Source organism: Hemicordylus capensis, chromosome 3 (genome assembly GCF_027244095.1).
Source record: "Hemicordylus capensis ecotype Gifberg chromosome 3, rHemCap1.1.pri, whole genome shotgun sequence".
NCBI lineage: Eukaryota > Metazoa > Chordata > Lepidosauria > Squamata > Cordylidae > Hemicordylus > Hemicordylus capensis.
In genome coordinates this window covers 26,257,124-26,273,447 of record NC_069659.1, presented here as the reverse complement: position 1 = coordinate 26,273,447, position 16,324 = coordinate 26,257,124, and the positions used below count along the sequence as shown (strand labels likewise).

Genomic DNA, 16,324 nt, shown 5'->3' with positions numbered 1-16,324 from the left:
GTATATACTAAAAAGCTATTTTTAAAAAAACAGGAATAAAAATAAAATTAAGAGCCTCATAGAAAGAGGCAAAAATGCATTATAAAGTCCTATAAGAGCCATTAAAAATTATAAACATTATAAAAAGACATATACAGTCATATAGGGGCAACTACAGTCATGACAGTAGGGCAGGGTAACAAGCCAGAACGCTGTAGAGTTCCCAGTGATTTCCCCCGCCTGCTGCATTTTGAAAGGTTGCTGACCCACAGGAGTGGCTTTTCAGGGACACAAGGAGCTACAGCAGGAGTGGGGAAGTATAAAAGCAAGCTCTGCTCACACATTTCTAGATCCAGTCCATTGTACTGTGTTCCTTTCCTGGGAGTGCTTTTCCTAAGACGGGAGGAATTCAACTTTCCCTGTATCTAACGACTAGTGTGTTACCCCTTCATCAACACCTGAAGCTGTGTAATTACTGTGAGACATGAGTCACTTTGGCTCAGAGTTCCCAAACCCGCTTTCCTCTATAAAAGGGGCAAAGGGTCCTTCTGCCTGGTCTTGTCAAGCCAGCATCTTTTGTCTTTGGGAAGAAATGGAGCTCCTTTGTATGTTTTGCCTGCCTCTGCTTCTGGTCCTTTCTCTGAAGTGTTCAGCTGCGGCCCCTGCACTTTTCGCATTGCCACGTACATCCAACTGGAAAGACTTCTATATTGCCCAGGTGGGTGATGCTCTGCACATGTTAATGTCTGAGGCTGCAGTCCTGCATGCACTGGGAGCAGGTACCACTGAACTAAGTGTGCCTTACCTTCTAAGTAATTACGCAAAGGATTGTGCTGCTAGGATGCATGAGACCTACTTGGAACACAGTTTCACTTCTGTCAGTGGAACTTGCCTCCAGCTCAGTGGTGCTGGGATGGGGATCTTATTGTTAAGAAGTTAAACCAATAATTCTAGCGTTAAAGAGCAGGTGGGGACAGCTGCCTTGTGCTATTTGCTTATCTCGGGCAGGTAGCAGGTTTGGACTTGTGAAGCCATAAACTTGGTTGCTTGAGACTTGCATTCTTCGCATGGAAACAGACTGACAGCTGCTTAATATCTTTTCTCATGTGTGGATTATCTGTAGCCTCTGGCCACTGGTAAGCCCAGTGGTTGAAATGCAGACTAACAAAGCACCAGGACTTCTCATGAAGCCCTGGTATGACTGTGTTTTATAACTGCTTCCCTTGTAAACAGGAAAAAATATATCTTGGTTTGACTAAGACTTTATTCAGAAGCAACTCCATTTTTTCTCCTTCCTCCTTCCCTCCTTCTTCTTTCTTACTCCACCCCACACACTCTCTACAGGATCCCCACTGGGACAACCTTCTCAACAACAAAACATAAAAGATAACTAGAGAGAATACAACATATCCTCCCCTTTATAACAACTAGAATTGAAATGATTTAAAATTGAAATGATTCCATGACAATGTCTTGAAGTCTTTGAGGTGGTCTCCTGTCCTGCATCCTTCTCCTGATTCCTCAGTTCTCTGGCACAGGAGCTGTTTGTGATTTTTCTTCTGACACCAAGGGTTGCCCATCACTTTCATCAGCCTCATCTGTGAGGTCAAAACTGGAGGCAAGATCAAATTCCTCTTCAGTTCCTCTCTTAAGATAGACTTCCTTCCGTCTTGTCTCACAGTATGCATGCTGGAAAGTATCAAACTGTTCCATGACTTTCCATCATCCAATATGACAGAATCTCCTTGGATTTTGATTATTGGTTTCGGTCCAGAATATTGGAAAGATCTCTTTCTCTCTTTATAAGGCAACCATAATCAAACCAAGTCCCTCACCTGAAATGTCCCCTGTTTTTCACCCCATTTCCATTCCACATGCAATGTATATGTTTGGTGCTTCTCCCTTACCCAATCATGAATCTCTGCATCTGCAGGGTGAAATGACATGAAAAGCCTTATCAGTTGCTGCCACTGGATAAGTTTGGTGGTAGCTCTGCCTCCTCTCAGCAGTTCAAAAGGTGATTTTCCTGTAGTGTAGTAGAATGAGTAATAATTTGATAAGCAAATAGAGCTTTGTGGCTTGCCTCTTTCCAGGGATGTTGTTGAGTAGCAGCAAGTTGTAAACTTTCCTTCACTAAGCTCTTCATTTGATCCACTAAGTCATTCCCTCAAGGATGGTACAAAAAATATATATAGTCTTGTGTTTTATCCCATGGTCATTCAAGTATTGATCCATTTCAGATGAGGTAAGCTGTGTCCCATTGTCAGTCACTAGTTCTTTAGAAAGACCTTCTATCACAAAAACTTCAGCCATGAACTGAATCACTTTGTCGTAATGTTGTCAGCAAATCAAACTTCTGGCCACCTGGAATAGTAACCCACCATCACAATAACAAATCTTTTGTTTTATCAAAAGGCCCCATTATATCCAGATCAAGTTTTCCCCAGGAACCATTGGGATACTTGACTGGAGTCAAGAGGATGGGGAAAGTGAAGCTAATGCCCAGGTGACCTTCGTAGGAAATTTTGATCACTTTTGCTTGTAAGAAAGTTGGCTTCACCAAATGATGAATCCTCAGAGTACTAGCTCAATGAAAAGGGACAGCTCACTCACTACATGCATGTATGTTAGAAGATGTTCAGTACCTTGTTTTTGCATGGCTATCCACTAGTTATGTGAGGTTTAAGTTCAGTAAGCACTCGTTCAGCACTGAGGGCCGCTTTCCATTCAGAAGACGTGATCACTCCATGAGTGGATGAAGCTATAAGTGCAATTATTTAAATCCATAAATCTGGTGATCTTTGGCTATTCTTGAGGTTGCTCAACTTGATCCCCGAGTAGTAAATACAGCAGATAGGGGTTTATGGTCTGACCATAAAGTAAATTTTCTACTCCACAAGTAAGTCCTGACGTGCTTCACTGCCCAGAAACATGCTAGAGCTTCCTTTTTCAGTGACAGAATACATCTTCTCTGAAGCAGATGCAGAACACTCTGGAAGCAAAAGCAACTGTAACTTCTCTCTCTCCTTTTTGCTGGGTCAAGACAGCTCCCAAACCTTATTCAGAAGTAAGTGGTTGCAATAGTGTGCCTACTGGCATCAAAAGAAGTGAGAGCAGGGTTTTCAGCAGTGGAGTTCATGGATCTATGCACATTTGAAATGTACCATTTGATTTCCATGCAAGAACAATGGGATAGACCCATTCTGATGAATCAACAGACTCTATGATGTCAGCATGCTGTAGTCTTAAAAGCTTCTTTTTAAGTGGTTGGCACAGTGCTATGGGTGCAGTCCTTGTTTTATGTTTGGGGGGTATTGCATTTGCCTCCATCTGAATTTTATGTTTGAAATGCATGGCAGTGCCAGGAGTATCAGCAAAAATGTCTGAGAAATCAGCAATCATATCAGCATATGGATGCTCCATCACCTGTAATACAGATTCCGTGATATTTGGGTCTAACACTATCCAGAGTTATTTCTGATGTTTCCAGCCCAATGAGACTCCTTTTTGTGACACATACACTTTCCATTCTGCTGTAGGATTTCAGGATGTTAGTTTTGGGATGCCAAAGAGAGCAATTTGGCAAAGTGAAGAGCATTTTCCACCCTCCTATCCATCTCCATAACTTTATCCAAAGTAAGTTGCCCTTCCAGTAGCAGTTTTTCATGCAGCTTGGAACAGTTTGTTTTTATAACAATCTGATGCCTGATCAGTCCATTAGTAAAGTTGGCGAACTCACAGGTTACACTTAAGGCATACAGTGTATGGCATACTGATCGATAGATTCGCCAAGAAGTTGGGATCTAGAATACGAATTGTAACATTCGGCAATCCCATTCAAAGTAGGACTGTAATGATCAACTAAGGCATGAAGAGCAGCTTCGTAAGGGTTGGCATTCCCTCCCAAGTTGGTAGGAAAGGGCAAACAATTATATATTCTTTGGCTTTCAGAGCCCAGGCAGTGAAGCAATATAGCCTTCTGCTTTGCTGGAGTAAGATCAGGAGTCTGTACAGTGAGCAGGTAAATGCAGAAATAGAACCTCCATTGTTTCCAGGGAAGAGCAGGTTCTCCTGGGGTGGACAAGAAAAAAAAGGTGGTGGTGGGATTTGAGCCATGCTGCAGTGGGCATCCAGTGAACAACAGATTTCAGGATTGATAAGGGGGAAAGTACCTTCAGGGGTTGTGTAGGTCAGAAAACTGCATAAACAATCAGCAGGTGCAATATTAGAATGCAGCAGTTCAGGAATGTAGGCCCAGTAACGCAATGAAGGCAAGATGCAGGGATTTTCATAACCTTTGCAGGTTAACACACATAGCTGGTTCAAAATCTCATTGCCAAGTGTTTTATAACTGCTCCCCTTGTAAACACAAAGATATATTATGCTGGTTTAACTACGGCTTTATTCAGAGGCAACTGATTTTTTTTCTCCTTCCCCTTTCCTTCCTTTTTCTTTCTGACTCCACCCCACCCCCATTCCCTACAGGATCCCCAAGTCTGGGACAAACATCCAGACAACACAACAACAAAGATAACTAGATAGAATACAACACTGTGCTGCAGACTACTGTGTTGGGAGGTGCAATTTTTGCCCATCTTCCCCGCCCCAGCAGCATTCCCTGTGGCCTGTAAGTAGGTACCTGAGGACTATGTGACCCTCGGGGACGTACTTCCAGGTTTCAGGGAGTGCTTCAGGGTGACAGGGGAGATGTGAAAATCCACCCTCCACCACAGGAAACATGGGCACTGCTGTAGTCTGGAAGGCAGCCGCTGAACATGTGCAGCACCAGTGTTTCATGAGAGGCACTGGAACTTCATTAGTCTGCATATCAGCCAGTATTACTAACCTCCACAGCTACTCAAAGCTCTGGGGAAATGGTTGGGAAATATTATGTGGGTTTTACAAAATGGTCAGAACCTATGAAAGGAACATGAAGGAAGAGGTAGGCTACCGGCTGGTGTGAGAAAGTTATTATTTTATGAAGAATGCCTTTTATTTTACAAAGGGGTTGTGGCCGTAGCTGGGTGGTAGAGCATCTGTGTTGTGTGCAGAAGGTCCCAGGTTCAATCCCTGGCATCTCCAGGTAGGGCTGGGAAAGACTCCTGCCTGAGAGCCACTGGCAATCAGTTTAGACTGTACTGATTTGGATGGACCAATGTTCTGATTCGGTATAAGGCAGCTTCCTATGCCCCTTGTGTCTCATCTGTAGGCCCTACTCAAGGCAAAGGGTCTTCATGTGTTTTCTTCTAATACAGCAAAATCGGTCCACATGAATCAGAGCTGGAGCAGGTGGTCACTAGGGAGAGGACCTTCTTGGTTGTGGCACCATGCCCATGGAATTGTGCCTGCTCATGTCTTTTCAATGCCCGCGAAGACTTTTAAATTATTATTTTCCCAGGCATTTTAACTTGTGTGACTGACATCCAGACTAACACTGCACTTGTGCAACAAAGAAGCAAAAGGTCACATAGCTGAGCTGATTCTCAAAGTCACTCAGTCTCTTGCACTCTTGGTCCACCCGTGAAGCTTATGCAACAAGGACAGTGGATGGCTTTGCATAGTTGGCTGCAAGGTATATGGGCTGAGGGAGAGGTCTCAGAGCAGGAGGCATGCCACAAGCTGCACAAGCAAACTCAGTTGCACCACCACAACACTCTTCTGGAACTTGGTGGAACTAGCTAGCCCACCATCTTTGCATTTGTGCAGCATTTGTCTGCTAATAATTACAAGTGGTTTTACTACTACTACTGGTCTACTACGGGAGAGGAGAGCTGGTCTTGTGGTAGCAAGCATGACTTGTCCCCATAGCTAAGCAGGGTCTGCCCTGGTTGCATCTGAATGGGAGACTTGATTTGTGAGCACTGGAAGATATTCCCCTCAGGGAACTGAACCGCTCTGGGAAGAGCAGAAGGTTCCAAGTTCCATCCCTGGCTTCTCCAAGATAGGGCTGAGAGAGATTCCTGCCTGCAACCTTGGAGAAGCTGCTGCCAGTCTGTGAAGACAATACTGAGCTAGATAGACCAATGGTCTGACTCAGTATATGGCAGTTTCCTATGTTCCTATTACTACTACTTATATACTGCTTTTCATCCAGAGTTGCAAAATAGTTTACATAGAAAAATAAATAATAAATAAGATGATCCCCTTACAATTGAAAAAGAAACATAAAGCAGACACCAGCAACTGCCACTGGAAGGATGCTGTGCTGGGGTTGGGGAAGGCCAGTTGCTCTCCCCCTGCTAAACATAAGAGAATCACCACTTTGAAAGGTTCCTCTTTGCTCATTTAGCACTTAACTGTTGTTTCATCTCTGCAATGCTTTCCTAGCACTTCAGTGAATTTATTTGTTGTGTTTTCATTTTTAACTTGTAAGCTGACCTAAGACTTTGGTGAGAGGTGGGGCAGACATTCTTAAAACAAATCAGATCAGTACATAATATAAATATGTCTTTTCCTCCTCTGGAGACAAATATCTTGTGCCAACTTTGGCTTTAATCATCTGCATCCCAAACCAGGAGTGGGGAATGAAATGGCTCCCTTGCCTCTCTCTTCCTCTAGGAATACCTCGACAAGTATTACACACCAAAGGGAGGACACCAACTTGGAGAGATGGTCAGCGGTGGCAATGCCTTGACAAAGAAGGTTCAACAAATGCAGGCCTTCTTTGGCCTGCAGGTCACTGGGAAACTGGACTATAAGACCATGGATGTAATAAAGAGGCCGCGGTGTGGCGTCCCTGATGTAGCCAACTATCGCCTCTTCCCAGGAGAACCTAAGTGGAAGAAAAGTACCTTGACATACAGGTAATGAGTTGATTTCCACAACAAAGGCTCTGCCTGGCCTTATTTATCAGGTTCAGCTCTTATTTTTTGGAACCTGTCCCTTGCAAATCACTATCCCTCTTTTGCCCCTGTTTTTGCCTCTTGCCGATGCCTTGTTCATCATCATCATCATCATCATCATCATCATTATTATTATTATTATTATTATTATTATTATTATTTTAATGTGAGTTCCTAGAGTTCTTTGTTTCAGGATTCAGCTGCTACTATTACTACTGCTACTACTATGAATATTTATATACTGCTTTTCAGCAAAGGTTCTCAAGGCAGTTTACTGGGAGGGAGGATTCAGCTCCCTCCCCAGAGTCTCTAGAATTTAAATCCCCAAAGGGATGGATGGTTATATCCTATCTCTAGTGCACCTGCATCTCAGTGCTTGCACCACACTCAGGCACTTTGCCGTGCACAGTATGTAGTGGGTAGAATCTGGTCTTCAGCAATGGGTAATCATGGGCGAAGTGGGAGCTTGGACAGTAATCCTTGGCATGAAAATTGGTTGTTACAAGTGTATCCCTATTTTCATCTGGAAAATGTTGGAAGGTATGCAACAATACTTGAAATGAGATGTTTGAAATTATCCCCTCTTAATGGCAGTTTAAGTTTCATCTCCCTATTGAACCATGTACACTCAGTACTTCAGTGCCTGAATGTTCTTCATTGTGAAAGATATCCATAACTGACCTCTTTGGATGGCTGACATCCCAAGCAAAGAATGACATGCAGATTGGGCAAACTTGCACTAGCACAAGATGATGGATTTGTTGTGCCAAAAACAAGGGTTTACAGATTTGCAGCTTGTGCAAAAGTTCCCATTACAACAAATGAGGCATACTGTAATGAATCCAGTCTCCTGATGCATCCTAGTTCCACTGTTTCAAGCTGCAGTCTTGCGCTATGGTTAAAAAGTAAAGTTGTGCACAAATCAAATTATCAGATCCAGTCTGATTCTGATCTGATGCAGATGATTATTGTATTGTCCGCTCGATATTAATTGAGCCTGGAGAGAATCGGATGATGCATCAGCATCAGGTCAATGCATCGTCCTATAGGATCTAATGGCCCATTAGAAATAATGTCTGTAAATGTATTATTGTAAATCACAATAGGATGAAACTTCCAGGCATGGTAGACCCTTGTTAGGGTTGATAGTGGACCCCTTTTAGGACTTGATGCTAACCCCCATTTTATGCAAAAGTGGCAGTTTCTAAGAAGCAGGCAAAACTTTCCACCACCCCGCTTTTCATCCTTCTGCTTTTACTTATTTATTTATTTTTACATTTGTATCCTGCTTTTGCTCTGAGGAGCTCAGCATGGTGTACATGGTTATGTTTATCCTCGCACTGAATAGGTTCTTCCATCCTTGCTTTACTTGGATGCTTGAGGGCATTTGAAGCCCCTCCCGAGAGGACCTTGTTCCCCAAACTGCAGGCTTATCTGTGCCAGGGAGAAGAAGGTACACACACACACACACACACACACACACACACACACACACATTTCTACTTTGTCTGGTTAAGACTGAGGGGTCTGAGCTGAATTAATGGGGAGGCTGGCCTGGTGGGCTTGCAGGCAATGAGGCAGAAGTTTGCTTGTAGTGTGCTACAGTGCAGTGGAGCAAGGTGCAGGCAGAGTGTGGGCAGAATAGTGGACACAGGCAAGTGGAGTGTGCAGCAATTATGCCAAGGCACAGATCAACATCATCATCATCATCAACAACAACAACAACAACTTTATTTGTTAGCTGCTCCATAACAAATTGTTCTCTGAGCAGCTCATAACACCACATCAATTTACAAATATATAATAAAAACACATAAAACAAGACAAACTAATTGCAACACAAAATTTTAAAAAGACAAAATACAATACAAAACATCTTAAAACTTTTTTCAAAAGTTTCCCCCCCAAAGTCTTTAAAAGACTGAGTGAACAGCAAAGGTCTTCAGCTGACATCTAAAAGTATAAAGTGATGATGCCAGGCGAGCCTCACTGCGGGGCCTATTCTCCATAGATAAGGTGCCACCATCCCACCAACTTAGTTGAGCCAGAGCATAGGAGCAGCCAAGTCCCTTTTCAGACAGACCTAAAGTCATGCAGAGGCTGGCAAGCAGGGCGCTGGTGGCGGTTGTGGAAGAGTAACAAGAGGCAGGCAGGCTCTGCAAGCTGAGCATGGGCATGAGGAGGAACACAAGCAAGTATGGTGAGTCTAATATACTATTTCTCCATCCCTCTCCACAAGCAGTGTGTCTGGAAAAAGAGCAAAGATACAGCAACAGCAAGCTTTGAGCCAGGGACGTGGAGAGGTTGGCTGCATGTTGCATGACCAATGTGCCCATGCATCTTGCACTGGTGCCAGACACACGCTGGCACAGGGGATGTGGCTGGCATCATGGGGGATGCTTGGTAGTCACCTCGGTGGCAGCTGCTGCTGGGCTCATGCTTACTAAATGCTGTGGCTTCTTCGGCAAAGGCAGACCGCAGTCCATCTTTCCCAGCCATGAGCACTTCATTCACTGGCTGGGTGCTTCTTAAAAACATGAGAACAGCCCTGCTGGATTAGGCCCAAGGCCCATCTAGTCCAGCATCCTGTATCACACCGTGGCCCACCAGATGCCACTGTAAGCCTACAGGCAAGCGCTGAGGGCATGCCCTCTCTTCTGCTGTTACTTACTCCCCTGCAACTGGTATTCAGAGGCATCCTGCCTCTGAGGCTGGAGGTGGTCCACAGCTCTCCTACTAGTAGCCGTTGACAGATCTCTCCTTCATAAAGTTATCTAAACCCTTCTTAAAGCCATTCAGGCTGGTGGCTGTCACTACCACTTGTGGCAGATAATTCCATAGGTTAATTATTCATTGTGTGAAAAAGTACTTCATTTTGTTCGTCCTAAATTTCTTGGCGATCAGTTTCATTGGATGTCCCCTGGTTCTAGTGTTATGTGAGGGGGAGAAAACATTTCTGTCTCCACTCTCTCAACACCATGCATGATTTTATAGACCTCTATCATGTCTCCTCGCAGTCGTCTTTTTTTAAAACTAAAAAGCCCCAGGTGCTGTAGCCTTGCCTCATAAGCAAGGTGCTCTAGACTGCTGATCATCTTGGTTTCTCTCTTCTGTATCTTTTCCAGTTCTACATTGTCCTTCTTAAGATGTGGTGAGCAGAACTGTACATAGTATTCCAAATGTGGCTGCACCATAGATTTGCATAAGGGCATTATAATATTAGCAGTCTTGTTTTCAATCCCCTTCCTAATGATTCCAAGCATGGAATTGGCCTTTTTTTACCACTGCTGCACACTGAGTTGACACTTTCAATGAGGACCAGGACCCTAAGATCCCTCTCCTGGTCAGTCACTGACAGCTCAGACCCCATCAGCATATATGTGAAGTTGGAGTTTTTTTGCCCCTCTTCCTTGCTCAGAGTGAGGGAGTGAAAGAAAGCAGCCAGCTAGTGAGCAATGTACTCATCAACTGGGGGCAGGTGAAGGGCTCTGTGTCACGCTCCCACCCCATGAGCGCTTCGTTTGCCAGCTGGGTGTTGGAGGGGGCAAGAGGGGTGCCCTCACAGCCCCTGGACATCAGCGGCCCAGGGACAATTGTCCCCCCACTCTTGCCCAATGGTGGCTGGATTCACCACTGCTCTAAGCATCTGCAAGCTTGATGATGCACTGAAGCAATGTGCAGCTAGAGCTGTCAATAACACAAGTGCTCTCCTTTTCCCTGCTCAGTTTTTCCCATATAAGGCACATCACCAGGTTCAAAGAGAAACATGTTTTGGGACATAAATAACTGAAAACAAAGCATGAAAAGCACCATCTAATGCTGTGATGCAGTTCTATAGAGTAATACGAAACAGAAAATATCTGCTTTTAGCAACTTTGCATCAAAAACAATACATACAATGCAAAATGCTGTCAATAAGGGCACTATCAAACCCCTGCTAACTTGGCAAAGAGGCACCTTTTAATGTGGTGATTCTCTTTATTTAGCAGGGGGAGAGTAACTGTCCCTATCCACCCCCAGCACAGTACCTCTATCTTATGTTTCTTTTTAGATTGTAAGCCCTTTGGGAACAGGGTTCCATCTTATTTGTTTGTTATTTCTCTGTCTTAACCGCCCTGAGCCATTTCTGGAAGGGTGGTATAGAAATATTTATTATTATTATTATTATTATTATTATTATTATTAGTGCCCCCAGTGAGGCACTACCTTGGCGTGGTTGTGGGGCTTGTGTGCTCTGAGGAAGGTGAGAGCTATGCCAGAGGTCCAACCATACTGGACAGGTCTCACCAGAGGATCCAGACAAAGAGTGCCTCTCCCATCAACAATATGGTGAGACGTAACTTTAATAAATCTATACCGGATCGGTCGTCACCCGGGTCAACAAGGACCACGCCAGGTGCTATAGTCCCTGGACATCTGGTGGCAAGTGGGCAACAGGACTCAGGATCATCAGTTGAGCAACCAGGGCTGAAGACAGCAAAGTTACTGGAAGAAACATCGCTTAACCGAAAAAAATATACGAAAAATGCCAACAAGGAAATAATGATCTGCTATTACAAGTCTAGTCCAACTAGAAGAGGTTATTTAAAAAGAATGTACCAAATTTGGAAAGAGAAGCATCCAGACACAGAAATAACAGAACAAAGGCTAGCAGACCAGAGAAGATACATAATAAGAAATAAAGTATTCACAGGAGCTGAGCTGGAAGAACTGCAAAGAGCAACACAGGCTCAAGATATGGAAGAAGAATTACCACCAATTGAAGAAGTTGCTCGGGCAGAGGTGGAGGAGGTGTTGGAAATCGAGGATGCCACTGTTACTGAACTGTTTCAAAATCAAAACCAGGCAACCACCCCTTTGCCTTCACCTCAAAAACCCAAATGCCGTTTAACAGAAAAGCAACAAGAACTAAAGCAAAAAATAACTGAGCACATGAACCAAACAACCACCAGGGTTCGACTTCCAGCTCTAAAAACAGTTGCCAAAAAACAACTCGCTCAGGCATTAAAAGATGTCAGTGCTGCACTTGCAGAAATAACAACCAATAATTTGCAAGAAACAAACCAGCTAATGTACAGTGCAGCAACAATAACAACACAAGAGATCGGATATAAGATCAGTGGACCTGTAAAAAAAGAAAGCAGTACATCACCTAAATGGAAGATTAGATTAGAAAATAAAATCTCCAGGCTTAGATCAGATGCTAGTAAATTGAAAGATATGAAAGACAAGAAGCTGAAGAATGAAAACACCAAACAGTATCTGATCCAAAAATACCACCTAGATTCAAGGAAAATTAGAGAAGTCCTGGAAATAATAAAGCAGCAAATAACAGCAGTGTCAAAGAAGATTAGCAGATACGAAGCCAGAATTACACAACACAGGCAGAATCTCCAATTCCAGTCAAATCAGAGACGTTTCTACTAAAGGAGAAACTGCAAGAAACCTAGAAACATCAAATAAAGAAGAAACAGTGGAATTCTGGGGGAAATTATGGGACAATCCAATAGATTATAATAAAAAAGCGGCTGGATGAAAGAGGTCAAAAATGTAACCAACAAATGCAAGATCTAATAATAACACCAGAATTAATAAGTGAAAGAGCAAAGAAAATTAAAAATTGGACTGCGCCAGGCGACGATGAACTGCATGGCTTTTGGCTTAAACACCTAACAAGCCTTCATAAACAACTATCAAAACAGTTCAATCACATTTTGCAAGGAGGTTATATTGAACAATGGCTAACAACTGGGAAAACTCATCTCATCATGAAAGACCCAGCAAAAGGTGCAATTCCAAGTAATTATAGACCAATAACCTGCCTGCCAACCATGTTCAAATTATTAACTGGAATAATAGTAGATGAAGTGATGCAACACTTATTAACTAACAAACAGCTTCCAGTTGAACAGAAAGGAAATTTCCCGAACACCAGAGGCACAAAAGACCAGCTGCTGATTGACAAAATGATTTTAAAAAACTGCAAGAGAAGAAAAACAAATCTAAATGTTGCATGGATTGACTACAAGAAAGCCTTCGATTCATTGCCTCACACATGGATACTAAACTGTTTAGAAACAACTGGTATCAGCAAAAACATTCAGATGTTTATTTAAAAAGCAATGAGCATGTGGAGTACACAGTTAACAATCAATGGCGAGGCACTTGGACAGGTTAGCATTAGAAGAGGCATTTTCCAAGGGGACTCACTATCCCCTCTGTTGTTTGTAATTGCCATGACCCCACTTTCACAAATACTAAACAAAACAGGCCTCGGATACCAAACATCTAAAACATCAAGTAAAATAAACTATCTGCTGTACACGGACTATCTGAAGTTGTATGGAAAGTCCCAGTCAGAAATCGAATCACTGCTAAACACTGTCCGTATATTCAGTAGCAATATAGCAATGGAGTTTGGACTAGACAAGTGTGCTGTATTAATAATGAACAGAGGAAAAATAAGAAAAACAGAAGGAATAGAACTGCCCAATGGAAGCAAGATCAAGAAGCTGGAAGAGAAAGAACATTACAAATACTTGGGCATTCTCCAGGCTGATAACATCACACACACTGAAGTTAAAAGAAAAATTGGAAGTGAATACATCAGGAGAGTTAGAAAAATCCTCAAGTCCAAACTCAATGGCGGTAACACCATACAAGCCATAAACACCTGGGTGTTTATGGGTGCAGTCCTGGGTGCAGTTCCAAAAGACCTTGAAGAGCACCTCAACACCATAGGGGCCACAGAAATCACCATCAGCCAATTACAAAAAGCAGCTTTACTGGGAACAGCCTATATTCTGCGACGATATCTATAACAACTGACAATAAAATTCTGGCATCCCAGGTTCTTGGGAAGGACTTGATGTCTGGATAAAACAAACCAGTCAATAACACCTGTCTGACTGTGTAAACAAGAAATAATAATATCAAATCAGAGACAATTATTGCTCAAGTTTAGTGCACGGTCTGAGTAAAAAGGTAGCTCCAGGCTTTTATTTATCACATTTTCATTGTGCCCTTCTTTGAAGGGTAACAAGGCAGCCCTTAGGGACATATTTGCTGGTGGCACAGAGGGCTTCCTGGGAAAGGGGAGGTCATTAAAAAAATCTCCTCTTTCCCAGTGTACTGGTGCAGTTAGTCTGGAAGTGCTGTTATTCTGATCCTCTCGCTGCACTAGTGCTCCCACAGTCAGGCGTCAGCCAGTAAATCCAGGTAGTAAATCCAGTAGTCTGTTCTGGATAGAGAGTCCAAATTGGAGTGGAGTGTAGGTCTGGGTTTGAATGCCTGGCTCATACATAACATTTATGGAGTGGCCAAATTTGCAGATGATACCAAACTCTTTCAGGTAGTGAAATCCAAAACAGATTGTGAGGCGCTCCAAAAGGATGTCTCCAAACTGGATGAGTGGGTGAAAGTGGCAAATGCAGTTCAGTGTTGGCAAGTGTAAAGTGATGCACATTGGGTCAAAGAACCCCAACTTCAAGTACTGTATATGCTGATGGAATCTGAGCTGTCAGTGACTGACCATGAGAGGGATCTTGGAGTCATGGTGAACAGCTCATTGAAAGTGTCAACTCAATGTGTGGCAGCTGTGGGAAAGGCCAATTTCATGCTAGGGGTCATTAGGAAGTGGATTGAAAATAAAACTCCTAATATTATAATGCCCTTATACAAAACTATGGTGCTGCCACATGACAGCACCATGCATGATTTTATAGTATGAACCCTGGAGTACTGCGTACAATTCTGGTCACTACATCTTAAGAAGGACAATGTAGAACTGGAAAAGGTACAGAAGATGATCAGGTGCTTAGAGTACCTTTCTTATGAGGCAAGACTACAACACCAGGGGCTTTTTAGTTTAGAAAAAAATCCGACTGCAGGGAGACATGAGAGAGGTCTATAAAATCATGCATGGTGTGGAGAAAGTGGATAGAGAGGAATTCTTCTCTCTCACACATAACACTAGAACTAGGGGTTTGGAAACTGACTGCCAGGAAATCTAGGACCAACAAACGGAAGTACTTTTTCATACAACGCATAATCAACTTGTGGAATTCTCTGCCACGAGATGTGGTGACAGCAAACAACCTGGATAGCTTTAAGAGGTGTTTGGATAATTTCATGGAGGAAAGGTCTATCATTGGCTACTAGTTGGAGGGCTATAGGCCACCTCCAGCCTCAAAGGCAGGATGCCTCTGAGTACCAGTTGCAGGGGAGTAACAGCAGGAGAGAGGGCACACCCTCAACTCCTGCCTGTGGCTTCCAGCAGCATCTGATGGGCCACTGTGTGAAACAGGATGCTGGACTAGATGGGCCTTGGGCCTGATCCAGCAGGGCTGTTCCTATGTTCTTATGACCTTGTGCTGTCTCTCAACCCAACCTACCTCACAGGGCTGTTGAGTGGATTAAAGGGGTTAAATGTAGGCTACCTTGAGCAACTTAGAACAAGGGCAATATGATAAATAAATGTCTGAAGCTACCTTTTTACCATGAAGCAAGATTCCAGCATGACGCAGCTGAACAAGAATTGATCAGGAAGTTTGATCCTATGTCTTTGGGCTTGAACAAAGGCAGCGGGTGGTGGTTCTTTTCTCACTACACATGTTAAGTATCTTAGGTCAGCTGGGAAGATGGAATTAACTCCTGTTACTATTGCTGATGTAAATTTATCATTGCACTTATCTCATGCATTTCAGCTACATAAAGATAGTTACCCATTCTGTCTCTCACATTCCATAGCCGTTTTGAGTCAATTCAGACATTAAGTTATACCTGTTTTAAAAGAGCTGCACTCACTGGCTGCTGATATGTCTTCAGGCAAAATACAAAGTGCTGGTAATTACCTTTAAAGCCCTAAATGGCTCAGGACCGGGTTACCTGGGAGAGAGCCTTCTTCAGTATGACCCCGACTGCACGTTAACGTCCTCAGGAGAGGTCCATCTCCAGCTGCCACCTGGAACCCCAGTGACACCAGGAACTGGGCAACTTGGTTTCTCCCAACAAAGATCACACATGGCAGGGGAGTGATACCACGACATCCCGCCCCCCTCCCTGCCGGGCTGCAAAAGTCTTTAGGAAGCCTTCTGCGCGTGCACGCGCAGAAGGCTTCCTAAAGACTTTTGCAGACAGCAGGGAAGGGGGCGGGAGGACATCCCCCTGCTGCCCGCCCATTTCTAGAGAGCGAGCGGTCGGGTCCGGGGCAAGATTTAAGGGGGCGGCAGGGAAGTATCCTGCCGCCCAATTTTTTTTACCACGGAGGAGCCATCGTCACCGATTGAAGCGGGCGGCGAGGAATCCTGCCGCCGGGATTTTTACAATAATTACGGCGCCAACGGTGGAAAGCGCAGGAGGGGTAAGTAAAGCCCCCCCCACCCTTAATGGAACCCCCCACCCCAGTGCTGGACTGCAGCTCCGTGGTTTCATGCACACCCCTAAATTTAATTTTGTTCTAACAAGTTAATTGGTTTTTAAAAATCTGTTTTTATATTTGTGAA

At 43.6% G+C, this 16,324-nt stretch overlaps 1 protein-coding gene across 1 annotated transcript in view; it reads left to right on the top strand.

Moving 5' to 3' along the window:
* The first annotated feature begins 571 nt into the window (after positions 1–571).
* MMP20 (matrix metallopeptidase 20) overlaps positions 572–16,324 on the top strand; it is a 51,412-nt gene continuing 35,659 nt past the window's right edge. Inside the window, exons 1-2 of the mRNA XM_053310869.1 lie at positions 572–697; positions 6,538–6,782. Coding sequence (XP_053166844.1) covers positions 572–697; positions 6,538–6,782 — 371 coding nt within the window. The remainder of the gene's footprint in view (positions 698–6,537; positions 6,783–16,324) is intronic.